We start from the raw sequence: 22,228 nt of genomic DNA, 5'->3' as shown, positions 1-22,228 counted from the left end.
CAGGGCGGGTGGGAGAAGCTTCTGGAAGCGACCAGTCCGCAGCCTCGGCCTGCCTCCGGGGCCGGCACACCCCCCGTCTGTCTTGGGGCCGGCGGCCCGCCCGCAGCCCCTCCGGTCTCACCTATCACACAGAAGGGCTTCCGGGCGAACTTGAGCCGCCCCCTCCAGCCGCGGTAGCGGCAGCAGCAGCCCGCGGCCCAGATCCGCACAAAGTACTCCACACCGAACACCACGATGGTCACGATTTCCTGCAGGAGAGGCCAGGCTGAGCCACGCCCAGGCCGGGGTCAGGGCTGGGACCGAGCCGGCCGGTGTTAGTTGGGGGGGTTCCCGTCCAGTGTGAGTCGGCGTTAGTTGGGGTGACCGGGGCGGGGAGCGTGGAAGGCAAAGCTGAGGTCCCAGGCAACGGCAAGGGGGCGTGGCCTCCCTGAGGCCGGTGGCCCCCAGGCCAGAGCGAAGGGTGGGGGGGAGGGCAGGCTCCTCTGAGGTTCATTCTGGACCTCGATCAGCCCCCTCCCGCAACCCTTCCGTCACCAACAGCAGCAAAGACGTTACACTATGGTTGCCATGGTGCCCGCCCCTGCCTGTCAGCGGCTGTCAGCTCCTCAGCCTCCTGTGCCCCCGCCCCGCGCCCCCATCGTGGGGAACTCCCCACCATCCCCGGGAGGGGGCACCTGGGCCCTCGGGCTCTAGCGAGCACGTGGGGACGGGGCGGGGTGGGCTGTCAGAGGCTGTGGGGACGCAGGGAGGGGCAGCAGGGTGGACTGCCTGTTAGGGGAGAAGCAGGTGGGGGCACTGCGACCCCGGGGGCGGTGGGCGCTGCAAGGTCGCTCACTAATGCAGAGGGGAGGCTGGACGGGCCTACATCCACCAGGCTGGAGACCAGAGATCAGAGAACATGGCGGTGGGGGGGGTGTCTCCATGAGGGGGCCAGGCTCTGCAGAGCAGGTCTGGAGGGACCAGAGACAAGGGGCTGGGGGACAGAGCGCCGACCACCCCTCTGCGGCTGGACGTCCCGCCAGGGGCTCACCAAGATGTAGAGTGCTCCCTCCGAGCTCTTCTCGTACTCCTTGATGGTGGAGAAGACCGACAGCACGAGGCAGGAGAAGACCAGCAGGAACCTGGGGCCGAGGCGAGGGCGGTCAGCGGTGGCACAGAGGGGGCCCGGGGGGCAGAGCCCCGCACCCACGCCTGCAACGCCCCCCGGGACTGCGCACCACCACGCCTGCCACACTCCCGCGTCAACAGCCCTGGGCTGTGGGAAGGTCCCCAGAATGCTGAGAGGGACACTGGCTGCCCCGTGGACGTCCCTCAGTCAGTCTGGGTCCTCTGCCTTGCATTCGCTTGTCCCTTTCTGGGCTCACAGACAGAACACACCCGTCTTCCAGTTAGCACGGTCCTTCACGAACACCAGCCCAGGGCCCTGGCTGCCAGGTCTGGGTCCTGGCTGCGCACGGCGGGGGCAGGGAGGGTCCGCAGTTCCCAGTAAGTGGTGCCGGGAGGCACCGTGCAGCTAACGCAGACGCCAAGGCCCCGTCCAACACAGCAGCCAGGGTGTCCAGCCGAAGGGGACAGTGTGAGCCTGGGGTCTGAGGGAGCAGAGTGCCTGAGGCCAAGGGCCGGGGCACAAAGCACATGGTGTGGGGAGCCAGACAGGGGTCCACACACCACGCCCCTCCTGGGTGTCATCGCCACCCTGGGCGCCCCAGGAATCGAGACCACCAGGCTCCCAGGTGGCAGGAGGAGGCCCCTACGCAGTCCGACCCGAGCCCAGCCGCTTGGACGCTAACTCAGGCCCGCCCCCCGCTGGGTCCGCCCGTGTCCCGCTGGCGCACTAAGTGGGCTGCCCAGCAGCTCTGAGCCTCAGCCCGGTCCTGGGGCACCTCGGGCAGCCTGCCCCATGCACCCCAAAGACGCTCCCTGGGAGCGCGGCTGGGGAGGGGGCCCTGGCGCACGCGCGGCAGATAAAGAAGGCAAGGCCGGCGCCCGCCAGCCAGATAAGATGCGCGCGAAAAAACAGTCACATTTCAAAACCACAATTAATTTCCTTTCATTAGACAATTTATTCAATTAACTGAGCCCTGGAGAAAACGTCCAGACAGCCCATGTGCTGTAGGTACTTGTAACCCTCTGCCCGCTGTTATCTTCTCCCAAGTCAGTCAGCGGGGGGTCGCACCCGTGCAGAGAGGATCTGCCCGGGACAGGGGACGTGGAGGTTCCCAGGTTCTGGGTCAGGACCCTGGAGGCCTGGGTGATGGCAGGGGCTGAACATATCACCCATGGCAGGAAGGGCACCCAACTCGGCTTGGCTCGGTGCAGAGGTGCAGGGAGCCCGGGGAGACGTGCAATCTGGCAGGCCTCCCTGAAGAGGTGTCCACGAAGGTGAAGAGGAATGGGCAGGGCCGAGAGGGGAGAAGGGAAGAGCGCGCGGGGTGGCCCAGAGATGGGGAAGACGGCGGGTTCCGGGACTCGGCAGAGGGCACGCCCGACCAGATGGGAAATGGGGCAGGGGGAGCCTGACGCCACCGTCCCCCATGTGCAGGCGGGCGGCCTCCATGCACAGACCCACGCTGTTAGAAAACGTCGCCCCAAAGTGAAGGAGAGAAAGCCCCGGTCCCAAGGCGACCAGCGCTTGTGCGCCCAGCTTCCCGTGGGCGGCTCTGGCTGGCACCCTGGAACATTCCGGAACTGCCTGGCCATGCTCCGTGGACAGGCCGCCTTCCCAGCAGGCCGTGACGGGGAGCTGCAGAGTCACCCTCAGGGAAGCGTGGACTCTGGGAAGGTCCCCCTCAGCCAGGGAAGCGGAGCCAACTCTGAGCAGCAGCCGCCCTGCGCCGGAGGTTCTAGAACTGACGGCCCCCGCAGGCGCCGGGGTGCGCGCTTGGGAAGACGTGGGCCCAGCCCACCCATGGGCGGGGGGGAGGCAGGCGGCGCGTGAGCCCGCGGCAAAGACAAGCAGAGCCCCAGGGAGAGTGACCACCCGCTGGCCGAGCCACACCTCCAGGCCAAGGACTGGGTCCCCCGTTCCAGAGAGGAGGCCTCCAGCGGCGATCGCCTCCCCGCCCCCAGTGCACGTTAGCCGAACAACAGAGAATACATTTATTTCCGGGCACCTTCCTGTCTGCAGGCGCCTTGGGGACCAGGGGCCCCGCCAGCCCCCTGCCGTCATCCACACTCACACCCGCTCTCGCATGGGGAAACCGAGCCCAGGAAGCCGCTCGAGGGCCCGAGCACAGTGTCCTTAGCGATGCAGACACCTGAGTGGGTCCAGCCCTGGGACCCTGGGGGAGGGGCTAGCGTGGACACAGGTGCCATCCTCCTGCAGGGCAGGTGGGCTCCCCTCGCAGCCCTGGGCAGATCTGGAGCCGCCCGCTGACGCTCGGGGATCTGAAGGGGGCCTTCCCTCCCGTGGCCTTTCCCTCAGTCTCTGCTCCTGATGGCTGTGGCAAGAAGGGACCCTTCTGCCCACTCCCGCTCCTCGAGAGACAGGTGGGGAAAGGAGCCCAGGGACCACCACCAGCACCCCCGTGGGTCCCCTCAGAGCACACCGTGGGCTCAGAGTGCCAACTCCTCCAGGCCCCGGAGGACCCACACGGCTCATGAGGAGAAGTCCAGACAGACGTCTTTGCTCTGCCAGCCCAGGATGGCCGGTCCACTTCCTCCCGGTGAGGACGGGGTGCAGCTCTACGGCCCCGTGGCTGGAGCCCCTCCCGTAGCTGCTCTGTGCAGCCCTTCTCAGCCCTCCAGCCTGGGAACTGTCCAGGCTGCTGCGAAAGAGAGGAGGGAGGCGGGAGGCATCCCCGGTGCCAGGACCGGGTGGTTCTCCTCCCGCAGCCACAGCCTGAGATCGCTTCTCACGGCGAAATCCCCCGGTTGCCAAGGAGACAAGTATCTCAAGCAGCCGGTTTCCAGGCCCAGATTTGGGGGGGGGGGCAGGATGGGAGGCATGAGGCGGGGGGGTGAGAAGGACCTCAGACGGTGCTCACCCGAACACGAGGAAAGGGGCCACCTGGAGAGGGAGCACCCGGGACAACCCCTCGTCTGCCGCCTGGGTGCCGGCCAGCCCTGCCCAGGCCTGCAGCGAGCGGGCGGTGCTCACCCTGCAGCAGAAGAGACCTCGGCCGGACGTCAGAAGGGACTTGAGCCACAGCCTGAGCGGGGAGCAGAGAGGCCGGCAGGGACCTGACTGCTGGGATTCTGACATACAGGGTGCTGGTGCGGGGCGGGCCCGAAGCAGACAGGTGCTGACAGGAGGGACGGGGACAGAGAGCAGTGGAGGGGCTCAGGTCCACCAACGAGCCCCCCGCGGCGGTCAGCCTGTAGCCACGCCTGCCAGTCGTGGGGAGCACCGAGCAGGCGTGCGCACGTGTGAGCACGGGTGAGTTCTGCCTGCCCCCGCACGCGGGGGGGGGGCAGCCCCCACCCCCAGGGAAACACTCCTCTGCGTCGTCTCCCCCGCCCACACCTCACTCCATCTGACAGCACAGAATGTATACTTTCTGGAAAAATAGGACAGAGCCCCTGCGACCTCGTTCCTGGGGTCAACAGGGAGGGGGCCAGCGCAGAGGCCGGGCGAAGCCCCCTGGGCCAGGCCGTGACCCTGGACGCCATCGCTGCCCCCAAGACTGAGGCAGGAGACAGCCGAGGCTTCCAGTCTGGTTTCCATACGTAACGAAAAGACGTGAACGGTACCCAACAAGGACGGGAGGAGGCTTGAGCACAGCACTGCCCCCCAGCCCTGGCTGGCTGCTCTCAGAAGGTGGGGAAGGGTCTCTGGCGTCCAGCCTCCCCCCTCAGGCTAGCATGCACAGCGAGGCGACTATGTGCCGGCCACGACCGAAGGCAGGACGTGCTCTCGCCCATGTTACAGGCGGGAAAACGGAGGCTCTGGAGCCACTCACGGTGGCCACTCAGGGCCTGAGCAGCCTCTCCCCTCACCACGGTACATCTGTGCCTCCCTGGGGGCTGGTGGCCCAGAAGCCCGGGAGGGCCCCGGCGGAGCAAGCATCCGCCAGCACGAGGCCACAGCGGGACCTCCTGTCCAGACTTGCCGCCCGGCCCCCGGGAGACTCTTGCCCGCCTTGTCCATTAGGACCTGGAATCTAATTTCGCCCCTAATAAACTGCTCTGCCTCCCGGACCCACTGCCACTTCCAATCTTCAGGAGTGACGGAGAGCCCGGACTGCTGACGGCCGCTCCAGGCATAAACCAGACGTGAAAACTCACCGGGATCCGCAGGGGCTGGAGGGAGGAGAAGCCGCGGTCCCGACAACGTCTTCTGGAGCCAAGGCTCACCCATGGGTGCGGCCTCCCCCCAGAGCCCCCAGGCCAGTCCAGCCCCCAACCTGAGTCGGAGCCCATGAGGAGGTGACAGGTGAGCTCTCGGGACCGTGCCTCGCACTCAACAAGGGATCGATACGAGGCCCGTGCCTGACAAGCCACAACCCAGAAAGCCCCAGCCCCGTGGAAGGTCCAGCCTCTGGCTCGGCACTCGAGGCCCCGTGAGCAGCCTTGGCCTGCCCCACCCCATTCCAGCCCCTCCCACGCCCGGCCCCCAGGGCCACCCCACAGCCAGGCCTGTCGTACCAATGCCCCTTCCTCTCACAACACCCAGGGCAAGAAGGTCTCTCAGGAGACCCCTTGATGCCCCCCACTGGCTAGTGACCCCCAGGATGGCCAGTCCCTACAAGGCCTTGGCCATGGACTCTCTCAGGACCCCTGCACCTCTCCCTAGCCATTCATCTATCAGAAGCCCCATGTTCACAGGGACACCCAACCCCCCACCGAGACCATAGGAAGCGCACCTCACTCTCCTCCTGCCGATTTCTCAGCCTTCCCAAGCCAGCTTCCTGACCCCAGGGCCTTTGCATACACCGTTCTTATGGCCTGAATCTCTTTTCTGCTTGCACATCCATCATGGGGCCGCCTCCTCCTCATCTGTGGGTTTCTGACAGGCTGCCCAGCCCTGCTATGCTAGTATCCTCCAAGAGCGCCTCCCCTGCTCAGCTCAGCTGGCCCCTGACTACACAGCCAGAACCCACACACAGGGATGGGGCAGGCTTCCTGACCCATGATGGCCAACACAGCCTTCCTGAGGTCGGACCGGCTGGAGAGTGGCTCACAGCCCCACCCAGACAAGGCTCACGGTGCAAACTGTGCAGTGTCCGAACACCGCTGGAAAGGACAGGAGCCAGGGCTCAAGCAGGGGCCCGTCGACAGCAGGCCAGTGTCCCAGAGTGACTCAGCCGGCTTCCAAAGGCAGAGCGTGGGGGTCCTGAGACCGGGAGGGGCGTGGCACTCTCTGAGGAGCCCAGCCGCATGTGAACCCACGACGGGGCCGACGCACCTCATGGACCAGGAGGCCCTGGCCCACAAGGAACAGCAGAGGACTGGGAAGGACAGTCCGTCCGCACAATCCCAGGGAAGCCTGGCACGGGAGTGTGGGGGGGGGGTCCCCTGAGGCGACACGGCTGTGCTGTGAGCTCTGGGGACCGGACACAATTAGCAGGACCTGTCATCTGCTGAGGAGACATCGGCTTCTGGGGGAAAGGTGCTCAACACAGGGTCGGGGGACCACATCCCAGGAAACGAGCCTAGGAACACACTCAGGGGCTCAGGCCCCCCTACCCGGCTGCCCCCCCGAGGTTGATGGGACAGCTAGGCTGCAGCCCCATCAGTCTCCCCCAGACCCTCCCTGAAGACTGTCCCCCTGGCTGCTGGGCTGGCCCATCCCCCACGTTCCCGGGCTCATAGCTCTGCCATATGGTCCCCTAAAAACATGCCTAGGGAGCGTTTTCTTGGACTCTACTCCCACGCCTCCAGGGACAGAGGGCTCACCCACAGGCAGGACCTATTTTTATCACAACCCCTCCTTGGCCAGTCCTGGTCCCCCTCCACCCGGGTGGCCACGAGGCATGTGCTTGGGGTCCACTCTCCAGGTCAGAGCCCACAGCCACTGTCTCCTCCCAGGTCTCAAGCCACCGAGGGCATAAGGTGAGAGGAGTCAGGGACAGGTCCCTTGTCACACACCCCCACCCCGCTAACTCTTCTCAGAGACAAAGCCCCACACTCACCAAACACAGGAAAATGCCACAGTACATCGTTAACACAGTAAAGGATGACAGAAATCTGCACCCTACCTTATTTAAAAAATGTCTAGATGGGCACAGATGCTTGAAAATAAATCAGGGAGACAAACATCCTTCCTGCGTTTGTCAGCATCTTCCCAACGTCCTACAATGGGTGCGTCTCATTTTTGTCGGCAGAGAAGATAACACACCACACCCGAGGGCTGCTCTCAGAAGCTCACCCTGGGCCGCCCGCAAAGAAGCCCCTGATGCCGGGCCATGCCGCGGTAATTGGCCTTCAGCTAATTAAACCACGCGCGTCAGAGAGGACCGTCTTGGACATGCCAGCGAGAACACTAACGGGAGAAAGCACCGCGGACCACCAGCAGCTGGAGACGGAAGCCAGCGGTCCAGGGGAGGGGCCGCCCAGCCCCTTCCCCAGCGCCAGCCAGCTGCTGGGCCTCGGCTGGGGTCCTCGAGGAGCCCAACCCGCGGGCTCACGTTCAGAACCATGGCCAGCGCCGCCCCCCCCGCCCCCCCCCCGCCCTGCCTGGGGCCTCCCAGATGCCTGGGGCCTCCCAGACGCCTGGGACCTGAGCTCCCAAAGGCTCCCAGTTCCCTGCTCTGCCCTTCTGCGAATGAGAAACGGCCGGCTCGGGCCCTGCCGCCCGGAGGAGGCTCACAGAGCTCCGCTTCTGTGGTGAACACACTTTGAAACCCCCAGGCCCGTAACCCAGAGGCTGCTCCTTCCACTCCCGCACCTGCTTCTGCTGACCCGGCTTCTCTCTCTGTGCTTCCCAAAGCCCTTCACCACCTCCCCCAGCCTGGGGTCCCAGGAGAAACTGGTCTTTTCCTCCTGTAAACCCTTCAAATATTTTTTCCAAGCCTGAATGGAAAAGCAAACTCAGGCGTTCTAAGCTCTCGAGTTCCATGGAAGGAAAAAGAAAACCAGACGAGACCTGGGGGGAAGCGGGCTGGGGGGGGGGACGGCGGTGCTCTGCATACGCCCGAGAGCCATTGAGGGGGACGCCTCGCGCGCGGCCAGCTTCACCGCGAGCTGCCAGCCTGCCACCATCACCGGTGACTGACGGATATCCGGGGACACTGTGCCCAATGGCTCCCCTTAGGACTTTCTGTACAGTGACAAAATTATTCCAAGGAATCCAAAGGATTAGAAACCTAATTTTATTCAAGCCGGGTGATGGGCAGAGCCTAATGACACAGCCGCCCCCCCCCCCTTGCCGGGAGCGTGTCACGTGGGTGCGGTCGGACTCTGGCCTGGAACACACCCTCCCCCACCCTCACTTCCTCCAAAGCAGCCGCCGTGGCCCCAACCTTCATGGCCTCTGCACAGAGTGGCCAGAAAAGGCAGGGCCCTGTCCTCCCAGCATCTCCTCCCCTCGGCCAAGCCCAGAGGCTAAACAGTGGGATGTGGGGAGGAGCCGGAGCCCTCCAAGGGCAGGTTCCCCCCCAAGAGCAGGAGTCCCCGGACCACATGTGGGGGCTGCTAGAGAAGCCACAGGCCCCGTCGCCCAGTACCAGCTCGGTCTGAATCCCGGCTGCCCCACTTGTCACCGAGTGGCCTCGGGCCCATGACCGCTCCCCGGGGATCCTGACCTCAGCCTCAGGGGCCGACGGACGGAAGATGTGGGAAGAAACTGAGAACAATCCTGTCCCCATCCACCCGCATTGTCCGAGACTCAAGGAAGGGTTAGAAGACCCTCTTTCCAAGACATGACCACCCCCATGACCCGCCCTAACCAGGGCCCAGGAGGAAGGAGAAAACATTGGCCTCAACTCCACGTGGGGTCCTGCGTCCCCGCCCCCAAGTGCCACCTTCCCCTCCCTCCACCAGGACAGGGTGAGGCCAGGTGCACAGCAGGGCTGACAAGCGGTTCCTCAGCCAGCATCAGACCCGCAGACAGCGCCTGCTGGGGACCGAGCCGGGCCCTGGGTCCCCACCACGTGCTCCGGGCCTCGTCCCCACGGGCTCCCAACAAGGACCCAACCCAGCACACTGCCACGCAAACATGCTCAGAGTTAATCGTGCTAGAAGCACCTTATTCGGGGCGCCTGGGTGGCTCAGTCGTTAAGCATCTGCCTTCAGCTCAGGTCATGATCCCAGGGTCCTGGGAAGTCTGCTTCTCCCTTTCCCACTCCCCCAGCTTGTGTTCCCTCTCTTGCTCTGTCTCTCTCTCAAAGAAATAAATGAAATCTTTAAAAAAAAAAAAAAAAAAAAAGGAAGTACCTTATTCTTCGGGAAACATTGACCATCCAGGCGCCCCTGGGAGGCCTTGGGTCTGACAGAACCTTTGGAAGGCAGGTCCCAGCTCAGCCAGAGTGCTCCCCATCCAGGGGCCCTGCCGTCCCAGGCGCATCAGCCCCAGCCTGGATGAATTAAAAGCATCATCTAGACCAGCTTCAAACAAGAGAAGCCCTGGCCCCCTCCTCCCAACATCAGACCAGTCCGTTTGCTGACCAGCCCGGCACCGCCCCCCCTCCGACTCCGGTCGTGACTTCTCTCTTCACCCCAGCGTGGAGTCCAACGTGCAGCCTGAACTCACAGCCGAGATCAACACCCGAGTTGAGACCAAGAGCCAGACGTTGACCGACAGAGCCACCCAGGTGCCCCTCGCCACAGCGTTTTAAATTCGCATGAGGAAGAGGCAGGCTTCAGGGAAGGTCGAGTCTGGCCCTGGCCCTCTCCTACATGCTCACTCCTCCACAGGAAGTCATTGAGGACAGCACGTTCGTGTCGGGGCCACTGCTATACCACCCGCAGCGGGGGAAGGGCACCGAGGAACAGTCAGTGGGATGCCTCACCCCTCCAGAGTGTGGGGCCCGGGGGGCAAGGCACAAAACTGAGTCATTTCCAGAGCAAGGGCTTGATTCCAAACCCTCCCCCCAGTCCAGAAGATGCCGATCTCTAGGGACGACCTCAGGTCTGCACGACTCTCTTCTTCCCACCCCGGAAGGCTGCGCTGCCCCCAGCCTCTCTGGGCGGGCGGACAGGTGCCACGCAGCCACAGCAAACGACACACTTCCTCCTCCCGCGATGGCTGGGGCACGGCCACCAAGGAGGCGCCGTTCTAAGAGGCGGCTGGAGCTGTGGGAAAGCACCCTGAAGCTCCAGGCTTGCAGGGAGAGCAGCCGAGCCCGGCAGTGGCTCCCACACTCTGCGGACAGTGCAGCCAGGGGTGGGCTCCGCCGAGGGGCCTGCGTTGACCGTGGTCCCCACGTGACTTGGCCGAGGACAGCAGGGGCTGGTCAGGACACCCAGACAGAGGCCAGCGGCCTCGGGAACCCCGCTAGTACAAGCAGCCCGCAAGCTGAGCACGCTCTTGCCTCCGTGTTCGGAGGCTCAGGGTGTGGGGAACGTGTGCCGTTCCGCCGCGAGCGGGACGGCGTGTCCAGAGACCCAGGCGGCCGCAGAGCAGCAAATTCCTTCAGGAGAATGGCCAGTCCCCCAGGACAAACACACAAACCAGCGTCCAAAGTGCCAGAGGGGCCTTGCGTCTGAAAGCGTGGCCTCATTATCAGCAGCCACAAATCTCTTGATCCAGGCCCAGCCACCGGCCGACGGGACTGCGGGCTCCCACAGCTGGGCTGAGGGGCGGGAGGCCACGGGAGCCGCTCAGGACAGGCCAACCTCCGTCCGCCTGGCCGTCCAGCCTCCGTGCCAGACGCGGATTTTCACTTGGTTGAGCCACGGCCACAGAGACAAGAGTATCAGCCACGAGCTCTGGGAGCGTCACACACACCGAGCTTCTGGTCGACGACTCGCAGAAAGTGAACACAGTCACTAGCCCATGTTACAGATAAGAAAACTTGGGGTCCAGGGTCTGGGGCCGTCGGTGGAGACAGGGGCCCAGTCAGCTGGCCCAGAGCCGGGGGTCTCCACCACTCACGGTCCTCACCCTCTGAACCATCTCCCCGGATGGCGTCGTGCCACGAACGGCAAGCCACGTAAGTGACGCGCCTGACGGGCAGCGGAAGTCGAGGCCAGGCGGCCTCAGCGGGGGTGATGCGGGCGTGTCTGTTCCTGACACATGTACCGTCCAGGAATGATCCTAAATTTGTACCCGAGAATATTTAACGGGGACACGTGCAGGGCACCCGGCAGTCTCCGGTAGCCAGAGGTCGGGCACAACCTCCCTCAAAGCTTCAGCTTTCCGACGGCAGCAGCCCGCAGCCCGGGGCCCACGCGGCATCCTGAGCCTTTGAACAGGACAGGGCCTGAACCCCAGGCCTCAGCCCCGGCCCCGCCCGCCCTGTCCACGGCCCCGCGGACACTCAGAGGCCACAGAACCGTGCTGTGTGACCCCCAGTCCCGTACAGAAGTTCTCCCCTGAGGGGCCTGCCCTCCCCACACCCAAGACCCTGCTGGTGTCTTCCATAAAATGCCCCAAGGAGCTCGGTCCCCCAGGCCCCATTCCTTCCACGGGACAGTCAGGGAGCCCACTCTTGAGGGTCGCCCCGTGGCTCTCACTAGCAGGGACCGAGGACGCCCGCTGAGTGACGGCCACACAGAGGCACGGCCGAGCCCTGCGGGTTAACATATAAACTGCACGACCTGTGAAACACCCTCGTGAAACCCTCCACCACGTCTGGACGGAATCTGCTTCTTGGAAGACGCACTGGGGCTTATGTCTTGTCAGAAGCAGAGCCGGACCCCCCACCACAGGCCGGGCATCTGGGGTCCGAGGGTCCCCGACGCACAGCAGCGCCCACATCACTAGCGCACTCCCCCCGAGTCTCCAGAGTTGGAATTTTGGGCTTGTACGGATGTCCAGTAAGTCCGAGACTCTTTCTGCTCCGACCAGGGGAGACTGACAAGCACCAGGCTTCCTGTCCACCCCATCGGGCTGTGGACACAGGAGCATGGGAGACTCCACCGCCTAGCAGCTGACACAGAGGACACCATGCTCAGACGGGACTGTGCTGTCACGGTCTGATCTCAGCGGAAACTACTTGGTGAGGGCGGGGAATCCTGCAAGGAGCCTGAGGTCTCCAGGCCAGTGAGGATGGCCCCTCTGGAAAGCACAACCCTCCTTGCATTCCCACCTTTAGGGAAATTTCTGTAAGATTCTCCAGCTCTCGATGGGCACTCCCTCCCCGAAGACGGAGCTCTGCGACTTAAAGGCAAATGCGAACAGAACCACGCAGACCTCCGTCTCCTTCTGGGAACAAAATGCTCCGTCCGCAGAAGAGGGACCCCAGCCACCTCCCCGGGCCACACTCGACCCTCAAATGCGGTCAGACCAAGGAACAGAGCGGCCAACACTCAGGGCCAAGGCTGAGGGCAGAGGCTCCCTCCCCCCCCCAACCCCAGGTGGCCCACTGGCTGGCGACAGACAAGCGAGAGGGGGCAGCAGGCAGCCTGTGCAGGCCAAGAGTGTGACCCCACTTGGGTTAGCCAAGGCCACGCAGGGGATGGCAGCAGGCCCTGGGACCCTGGACCGCAGCTGGCTGACACGCAGCAGGAGATCACACTGGGCCCAGCAGCCCCAGCACAGAAAATCCTGAGGCCGGGGCCATGTAAGGACTGGGAGGGCTTGGTGGCTCCGCCCGAGGGGGAAGAATCATGAAGAGGGAGCTGCACGGGGAGCCCGGCCTCCACGCTCAGCCCGGCCTCCGCACAAAGCCCGGCCTCCCCACGCTCAGCCCTCCTCGGCCTGTTTTAAACACAGTTTCATGCCAACAACTCAAAGTGGCTTTCCGATGTCAGAAAGGTCACGCAATCTGCAGCCTCGTCTCCAAAGCGGAGACCCCTTTCAGCTAGAGCGGGACAGTGCTGGAGCTCACTCAACCCTGCCTGGCCTCAGTTTCCCCACCAGCAAGGCTCCCAGAGATCTGAGCAGCAGGCGCGTTTCCACTCCCACATTTAGCCACAGAGAGACCCCGCGGAGGGGAGACCCTCGAAGCAGGAACTGCCCCCAGCTCCCCTCAAGCATGGAGTCACACCCGATCCAGGGGATCCCCCGTGGACCTGCCCGGACCACATCCCCAACAGGGAGGCCTAGGCCTTTCCTGTGGCTACCACGTTCCCTCTGAGAAACTCGAGAACTCCAGACCTTAGACCCAGAAAATCCACTACACACAGACGCCCCCACTCTTGGTGCACAGATCCTCGAGCCCGAGACTCTGGCCTGAGGTGCGAGGGGCAGGCAGGAGGGAGCAGGCTTTGCGAGTCGGACCCTAACCCACCCGACGAGGCCCAGCTCCTCGGGGCAGGGCCCCACCCGGTGCTGACAACGCCTGCGAGTCCTCCCACCCGGGGCCCCAGCGACCGCCCCCAGGGTCCATGCGCGGCTTGGGCTGCCCACCCAGAGAGGGGTGGACCGTCCCACGGGGCAGGGCCTTCCCGCCCAGGCAGAGGAAGGGACCCTTCAGGGAACTCAGAGCTGGGAGGGCCAGGTCCAAGCTGTTTCCGACCCAGGCAGGTCCACACTCCCGGCGTGGGATCCCTCCTTCCTCAGGGAAGGCTGCTTTCTCCAGAAGCTCACACCACGAAGGAGCGACGGCCGACGTGGCTCCGTGGCTCGCTCCCAGAGGCAGGTCCTCAGAGAAAGCGCTTCCCACAGAGGGTCGGCAGGGAAGTCAGCGGTGAGCGCGGAACCGCAGAGCAGCCTGGGGCACCCAGAGGGGCCGGCCCACCTCCAGCTCCCAGAGGCTTTGGTGGCAAAAGCTGTAGAACGGTGGCCCGGGAGGGCTCAGAGTTGCCCCAGCCCTGGGGACCCCCTTTCAGCCAGGACAGATGGTGAGGGCCGGGTCCCTGCCCTCCACGGTCTTCCCCAGGCCCAGCTCAGCACCAGGCGGGGGAGAGGGCCTTGAACTTCATCTAATTAATGAATCCAACAAGCCAAATGATGCACACACACTGTCCAGTCCACGCTGGGCAAGGGGATCCCAGGGTGGCCTCAGCCTCGGGCAGGAGACCAACAACGGGGCGGTGAGGGCGTCCTGATTTGGGGTGGGGCTGGGTCTGGGGACAGTGGAGAATTCCACGCCTGGGGACCCAGGGGATGGGCGATGAGCAACAGAGGCAGCCGTTCAGGGACAGTCCACGGCCGGCCCTGGGACAGCAGCTGCCCCACGCAGCCCATCTCCACAACGCCTGGGGGCAAGAAGCAGGCGCCCACCGTCCTGAGCGAAGACTGGGTCCTGCAGATTCTGGGACTAGACTTCAGTGCCTGACCCGGCCGCTTCAACCATGCCTGCTCCCCTCCTGCCCCCACCCCGCTCCCCGGAAAAGGTCCCCCTGCCAGTGAGCTGGGGGCAAAGGGAGCTCAAGGCATCCCACGACCTCGGCGGGGAAGCCGGAGAGGGGCTGAGCAGGCGGGAGGGCCCCCACACGCTACAGGCCTGCCTGTCCTGGCTCACGGACACACGGATGGACACACACACGCACATGCACACACGCACGGGAGCAGCAGCCTGACCCGGCCTTCTCTCCCGCGGCATCCCGGTCTGGAGGCTGCAGCTCCGAGGGGGCACAGAGGGGCTGGCCACTTCGGGCCCAGGCAGGAGAAGCCACTCGGGACTGAAGACAGGACCACACACGGGACCCTAGGATATCCTGTCGGCCGGGGACTTGTGGGGCCAAGGCAAGCAAACCTTCCAGCAGCCATACCACAGGTCAGAGAGGGTGCCTGGCTGCTGGGCTGTGGGGTGGGCTCTGACCTCCTACCGGAGGTGAGGGTGGGGGGAACCTGGCTGCCCACACCCGGTCCCAGCAGGCAGGAAGGGAGGTGGTGACAAGAGGGCCACTGGTGAAGAGACGCGGGACTCTTCCAAGGATGAACAGCACGCCTGAGCAGCCTACATGGGAAGGGCACAAGTCGCCCTACTGGGGAGGGGGTGGGGAGGGTGCTCACGGTGCCAGGGAAGCCCCTGCCTCCACGGTGACTCAGCACTGGCACCTGCCAGGGCTGGGGTCTCCCCCCAGGATACCATCCCACCAGCAGCCAAGCATTCCCCCCGCCCCGGGGTCTTCTCCCCTAGCCCATGGACCCATGGAGGGTCAGTCCAGAGCACACACACACAGGTCCGTGGGCACACACCCTGTCGTCCCAGGGGGGCACATGGTTGGAGACGGTTTCCCAGAATCAGTTCCTCACTCCCATCCCAAAATGCCTCTTTCACACAAAATGGCCGAGTTCCGGCCCCAGTCTAGCTAGGATGGGAGGGAGAGTGCCTGCCCGCTCAGAGACTGCACGCCAACGGCACAGGCCACACACAGCAACTCCTGCCCGAACACGCCACCCACGAATGCTCATGTGCACACAGTGTGGGCCTGAGGCCACTGCCCCTGCCCGGGGAGCCAGGAGTTCCCTGCATGGGGCCAGGTCTGGCTGGCTCAGGACAGAACCCCCCTCTTGGGCGTCCATCCAGAGCCCAGAACGGGCATCTCCCTGCTCCTCCAGCTCGCAGCAGCACAGAGGGGTCGGGGCTGAGCTGGGTGGAGGGGAGAGTGAGGGATGCACTTTGGGCCAAAGATGAGTGCAGGCACCGCGGTCAAGACAGTCCACAACCCCGAGCCCTGGGCTGAGGGGGTGGGGGTGTAATATTAGGACAGCCCCTACCCTCATTCCTGCAACCCAGAAGCTCACCCTTGGTGGAGAGTGAGCGACTTGGGGGTTGAGGCCTGGTAAGCCAGGCCCTGCCCCCACCCCTTGCCCCGTTCCTGGGGCGGAGGTGGGGGGGTGCCCAGGCCAGAGGGGGCCTCGAGGAGCCCAGAGACAGTGGCAGGACTGGCAGCGCCACCCTCCCTCCCGGCTGGCCCTTTGTTCGGCGCAGCGGCCGTGGGGAGGGGCCTCGGGCCGAGGAGGAGAGGCTGGGGCGCCGCACATCCCCCACCCTGCGGGGGAGGGGCTGATGCAACCCAAGCGGGCCGCTGCTGGTGGGGGGACGGCGCCCCCACCCCGGCCGGGACGCCCGGACCCCAGAACTCCTTCCGATCCGCCCTGGCATCTCCGCCCTTCGCTCTGGCCAAGGAACGCGGTTCCCCGGACTCAGACGCGGGCGCCGGCGTGAGCGACGCGGGCGCTCGGACGCACAGGGGCCCCGCGCCCCGCGCCCCGCGCCCCCGCCCGCGCCCCCGCCCGCGCCCCCGCCCGCGCCCCCGGCCGCCGCACTCACACGTAGGCGTGGTAGATGAACGCCCAGCCGCGCGGCCGCTCCAGCACGTTGTACAGGAAATTCTGCAGCTTGCGGTAGAAGGCGTTGCGCTTCGGGGGCTTCCCGGCGCCCGCGCCCCCCGCGCGCGGCTTGCTCAGGATGCTGCCGCGCTTGGGGGCCTCGGAGCCGGCGATGAGCAGCGCGCCGTCCCGGGTGGAGTCGGGCGCGCCGGGGTCCAAGCCCACGAAGCCCACCTTGAGCTTCTTCTCCCCGCTCGGGCCGGGGTACACGCCGCCGTTGCGCGACTTCTGCACCATGGTGCCGGGCGGCGCCCCGGCCGGGCGCGGGCTCAGCGGGGGAGACGCGCAAGGGGCGGCGCGGGCCCGAGCCCAGGCCCCCGGCCCGGGAGCCGCATGGCCGAGGCGGCGGCGGCGGCGGCGGCGGCTCCGCGCTCCTGCCGGCCCGGGCCGCGCGCGGGGACGCTGCGGCCACCTGGCTCCGCCCGCCGCCTCGCCCCGCCCCCATTAACCCCCGCGACGCCGCGCCGGCCGCGGGAAGGGGAGGGGAGGGAACGCAGGAGAGAACAGACGAAGAGGACGGGCTGCTCCGGGCCTCTTGCCACCCGGGCCCGCCGGGGCCCCCTTCCCGCAGCCCCGCGTGCCCTGACCAGGGAATCCGGCCCCCTGGCCATCCCCTGCTAAGACAAGCGCAGCGCCTGAGCGGCCCCCAGCTCTCCCTTGGGTCCCAAAGCTCTGCCAGCGCCTGGCCCCAGTTGGATTCCTACCAGCTGGACCTCTGGACTGGACACCTAGGAGCAGGACGTGGGAACGGGCACCGGCCCTTAGTAGAACCTCCGCTAAGGCTCAGCCCACTGGGACCTTATGTGCTTGGCCTCTAAGAGGGCCAGTAATGAGGACCCCTTAGACCCAGGTCCCTGAGTGTAGAGGGAGGCATCTGGGGAGACTTTCTAAGAGAGGGCCTGAACTGGGCCTTGGAGGAGTCCCGGAAGGGAGGAACAGAGGCCCCTGAAGCAGGGGGAGGGGCAGAGGTAGTCAGAGAGGTGAGACCTGAGAGACTCACCCCAAGGGGTCTGGACTTCCTTCTGCAGACCCCAGAAAGGACCTGGGAGGATGACCCCCAGGGCAAGACAGAGACCTGAGCCTAGAGTGCACACTGGTGCCATAGTCCAGAACAAAAGAGGGCAGGTTCTGGACATAGATGGCAGGGTGTCCTGTTGAGGGGGAGTAGGCAGACGTTGCCTCCCCTAGCCAGGGAGCCACGGTTGTGTGTATATGTGGTGGGGGTGTCATTCTGGAACCTTCTTCTGGGAAGCCACAGGACTCTCAATCATCGAGAGGCCCCTGTGCACTCCACATGGACACTCCTCACCCTGCCCCCACTCGCTGAAGCCTCGCTCTGCAGCCTCCCTTGGACGGTGCTGGCTGCAGGTGCCTCTCCTGACCACATCCAGCCTCTTCCCACGTTTGCCTAGGACTGTGGGGTCCACCAAGATCCGCCCTGTTTGTAGCAGACGCTGTTCTTTCTCCCCAGTAACTTGGCGCAAAAAGCAGCCCTGTCCATGGTGCTGGATCAGCTGTGCTGTTTGCCCTTTTTTAGTTCCAAAGTTAGAGTCCATGTGGCCTTTTCCAGACAGAGTGGTCTAATTTGTAAGGATGGAGTGCCGCTTATGCCCCGCATACACCTGTGCACACAGGTACAGCCCAGGGGCCACGCTCCTGACTTCCACCACCCTGCCTCTGTGCCTGGTCATTAGCTACAACCACCAGCATTCAGCCAGTGTGCCCTAAGGTGGCTGCAGTTTCCTTGAGTGTGCACACCCCCGCTGAGCCCAGGCTGAGGAAGGGGGAGCCCACCTCCTCAGTTCAAGGGGGGGCATGACCACTTTCATCACAAAAAGAGAGAGGCTGCCCGTGCTGCCTCTCTCCACTCAGCCTCTGAGCTGCCCTTGTGTGCCTTCATCCTGTTAAAAGCCCCAGACTATGGGGTGCCACCTAAGCGGGGCATGTCCCCTCCTGGAGGAGCTCTTCTCAGGGCTCGATGTGACAGTGAAGTGGGCCATGGGTGAGGTTGGCTCACAGAGGAGAAAGGAGCAATTCCCAGGTATCAGTTTTGCAAACATATGGGTGCTGAAATGGAACCACCATCCAGGCTCTCTGGCATTCTGAGACCTTAAGGAGAGACTAGCTGCCTTCAGAGCCTCCTGGGGGAGGCCCCTTCAGCAGGAGCACTGCTGGCCAAGCTGGAGGAGAGCCTGCTAGGGATGCAGGCACCCCTTTGCCTCCCCCAATCCCTCTGTTCTCTTGTCTCAAGCAGAGACCCCAGGAAGGTCTGACACATTTCCCAGAGGTTCTGGCAGATGAATCCCATATCAAGGCTTGAAAATCCTTGGTTTAGGATGTCCTTTTAATGAGCTGGCTCACTGAACACGCATGTTTTCAGTTTCGTGCCATGCACACCATTGTCCGGTTGTCAGCAACCTGGTCCACAACGTCCTTTACCCCCGCAACCCAAGGAACCAGGGTTGCAGAGGTAAATGCTTAGTTGGGGTGAATTCCATTCAAGAGACAGGAATTTCATTTATTTAAAAATACATGGGAGAGCTTTCAGGCTCAAGCCATCTTTGCCAAGACTGCAGAATCCAGAAAAGAGGAGTGGAAAAGTCCAGATGGACACAGCACCCAGCTCCGGTCTGGGGAGACCCTTTCCCCTGGGCAGGAGGCTGGCCCACCAGGCTGGGCACTGTCCTTTCAGCACCCCCAGCACTGGCCACTCTCCCCAGAGCCTCCGGAGAAGCTGCTGCTCCTGGCCTCCCCTTCTGGTTCCTCCTCCCGCCCCCACATCCCTGGCTGCACTAAGCAGCCGAGATTGAACTACTGAGCTGAGAAAATAGTGTGGCCACTGTTGTTGTCTCACGCGAGGCCAACTCCAAGGTCTCACAGACCCCCCCCCAGCCCCCAAAGTGCTCTTCCGTGTTCCCTTCCCGTCAGGGAGCCCACCGCACGGGGCTGGGACCCCACTGCCCTGCCTTTGCATGTGTCCTGCCTGCTGTTGTGTTCCCCAGAGCCCGGCACACGACACCACGGCTGCTGGCTGTGGAAACCAAATTTGCAGCACATCTGGACTATTCCCTCTTCCCCGGAGGTACCAGGCCGTGAGCAGGCTTGGCCTTTCCTGGGAGGCAGCCCTGGGGAGGTCATGACTCTAGTCTCACAGACAACATAGGACGGTGGGTCCCACAGAGAAGACATCAGGGCATAGGGACAGTGAGTCCGGAGGAAACAGGCTCCCAACGGTTGCTCATCGTGGCCGGGGGACACCAACAGTGATCCTGCACGGGCCATTCCGGGGTAGGGTAGGAGCAGTGGAGCCCATCTGGTGCAACCCCACCCGGACACTGTGTGGACATCTCGTGGTCACATAGAAGGTATTTACATCCAGGTTTTCAGCCACACTCGAGTTCTCTGGGCCAGTGACCCTGGGGACCGCAGGGACAGACACTGAGAAGCAAAGCTTCCTGCTTTGCCCGCACCCACCTCCTCCCGGCAGAAAAGGAGCAAGCTCCTTCCCCAATCATTCTGGCCTCAGGAAAACAGATGACCCCGGCAGAGGCCAGAGGGGACACTCCGCCAGCCCAAGAAACAAGACTTCATTTGGGGAAATGAGAAGAGACGGGCCCTCAATCCCCTAGCCTGGGTCAGGGCTGTCGTTGTCTTGATTTTGTAATTTGGACAACAGAAGTGCCTACCCAGACAGAAAGTCCCAGCCCTCCCTCCAGGGAATCTTCCGATATTAGGAGGAGGAAGGGCTGAATTTATCCAGCTCACAGGGGAGCAGGGCAGCAAGGAAGAGATTTATAGGAGAGCATTGATTTTTTAAAAAACATCTTACACTAAAGTCAATAAAAATTTAATTTATAAGTTTTTTTCAAGGATCGGAGCTCGCAACAAGCTTCCCCAGCCCCTGGCAAAGCGACTAATCACATGAGGGAGCTGGTTGGTATCTCGCAGCCGTGATCATTCTTTGGCACTAGGAGTCCGAGGTTGTCCATGACGTGGAGACGGACTGCAGAGTGACGGTGGTCCTGGACGCCTCCGGAAGGGCGGAAACCAACGGGTAGATTCTGGGCCTTCGAGGGAGCCCCTGCTCGGCCTCTGCCACCACGGCCCCGCCCCCACTGCACCCCCGCCCCTGCCCCCGCCCGGCCTCCGGGAACACACAGGGATGGTGTTTGGGAGGTTGTGCATTTTGTCAGTTCTGGTCCACAGAGAAAGCACCCCTGACGCCTCTTTCCACACCTCTGGGCAAATGAAAAATCTATGACCAATGGTCCCTGTTCTGCGGCAGATAAAATCCGAGGGACAGCTGGGCCCTCACTCGCGCGCTGGGACGGCGCGTCTGAGCCAGGCCCCTCCGAGCTCTGGACCCATCAATGCTCCCGTGGCCCTTCGACCATAACCCGGTGCTCTCTTCACCTCTGTAATCCACCCCTGCGGCTCTCAGACCACCCCACCTGCACCTCCCACTGCTCTGCCCCCATCCCCCCACCGCTCCCCTCCCCTCCCTTCCCCACCCACCCCAGGCACACCGCAGCCTCAGTGACCCTCAAGCCGGGAAAGGATTGTCCGTATGTGCTGCTTCCTGTGCCGGGAGTTCTGTCTCCTCTGCTAGCACACGGAGGCCTCTGTACATCTTCTCAGGGAGGCCCTGCTTCTGGGTCTTCCCTGAAGGGGACACCTGAGCCCTTCTCAGTCCCGGTTCCTCATCGAGATCTGAAACTGTTGCTTATTGGCTTGCCTCTTGCTCACCCCTCCCCTGGACAGACAGTGCGCACGCACTCAGTCCCGTGCGCACACTCACACCCTCGCGCCTCACACCCCCAGCCCAGCCCAGAGAGTCGCTTTTCAACATTCCTTGAATGACAGTCACTTGGTTCTAGGGCTCGACATCACTAGGAGCCTCCAGCCAGGACATGCCCTCGATGACTGGCCTGGGGCCTGGGCAGCTCAGGGACTGCAGTGCTAGTCCATGGGAGGACATGGGCAGCTGGAGCTCAGTGCCATGGTGACTGGCTCGTGGCCAGCACAGCGGTCAGCTGCCTGCCCACATATAGGCTGTCAGCATCTGGGTCCTGGCTGCCCGCCCATGGCTGGCCCTGGCTCATTGGAGGGTCTTGCTTGCTCGGCCAGATGTCCAGTAGGCTTTAGACAGAGGTGCCCAACCTGGGGCAGGGCTTGTGGGCTGTCCGTGTCCCCCACCCACCCCCTCTCCCAGGACAAGGTCACCACATGCTGAGCTAAGGGGACGCAACAGGAAACCTGGGCTCTCCGGTCGGCAGAGCCAAGCCATCGTCAGCCCAGACAGAGCCGGGGGCATCGCCAGCCCGACAGCCCTGCCGGGATGGCTCCAGAGGAACCACGCCGCCAGCGAACACCAGGCTCCTGCCCATCGCGTCACTGAAGGCGGGGTGTGGCTGCTGCAGGAAGCGACCCTGAGGTGACCCACGATCTCGTCTGAGCTCTGGGACCTTGAGCAGAGCCCTGGGCATCTCACGGGTCAAGCGGAGGGAAGAGGCCCCCACCTCGTGGGGCTGCTGGGACACGGACCTGAGCGGAGCTGCAAAACGTCCCCGGCAACGTCCAGCTTGGAGTAGTGTCCAGGGGAGGTCAGGAAGGAGCTGTGGGAATCCCAGGCCGCCACTGAGCCCCTTCCTTCGCGTCCTGCAGAGCCCCCGCGCAGGCTGCTGTAGAAGAGAAGACTCTGTCCACCACCCCAGCTCGGACATGCGGACCACCTCCCTTTCTGGCGTCCCCCCAACAGAGAGGGCTCCATGTAGGCCAGGTGCTCCCACCAGGGGACGACAGCGGGTAATGCCTGGAGCTGTCTCTAGTTGCCCTGAAGGGAGCAGCTGTTAGATTTAGTGGGTGGAGAGCCGCTGCAGTGCACAGGAAAGCCCTCCCACCCCCCCAGCAGAGGGTTCTCTATCCCCATGTGGCAGTGGTGCTGAGGTTGGCACACCAAGA

At 64.0% G+C, this 22,228-nt stretch overlaps 1 protein-coding gene across 10 annotated transcripts in view; it reads right to left on the bottom strand.

Moving 5' to 3' along the window:
* The window catches only part of KCNQ2 (potassium voltage-gated channel subfamily Q member 2), a gene marked incomplete at both ends in the record, with an annotated part of 47,382 nt that extends 30,878 nt beyond the window's left edge, over positions 1-16,504 (bottom strand). For all 10 annotated transcript variants that reach the window (XM_080814355.1, XM_080814358.1, XM_080814359.1 and 7 more), the window contains 3 exons: positions 122-248; positions 1,031-1,121; positions 16,209-16,504. In XM_080814355.1, the coding sequence (XP_080670481.1) occupies positions 122-248; positions 1,031-1,121; positions 16,209-16,504 (514 nt within the window). The remainder of the gene's footprint in view (positions 1-121; positions 249-1,030; positions 1,122-16,208) is intronic.
* Between the last annotated feature and the right edge of the window lie 5,724 nt (positions 16,505-22,228).

Source organism: Martes martes (genome assembly GCF_963455335.1).
Source record: "Martes martes genome assembly, chromosome: 9".
Classification (NCBI taxonomy): Eukaryota; Metazoa; Chordata; class Mammalia; order Carnivora; family Mustelidae; genus Martes; species Martes martes.
The sequence above is the reverse complement of the archived record's forward strand: the minus strand, read 5'-3'. Positions and strand labels throughout refer to the sequence as shown.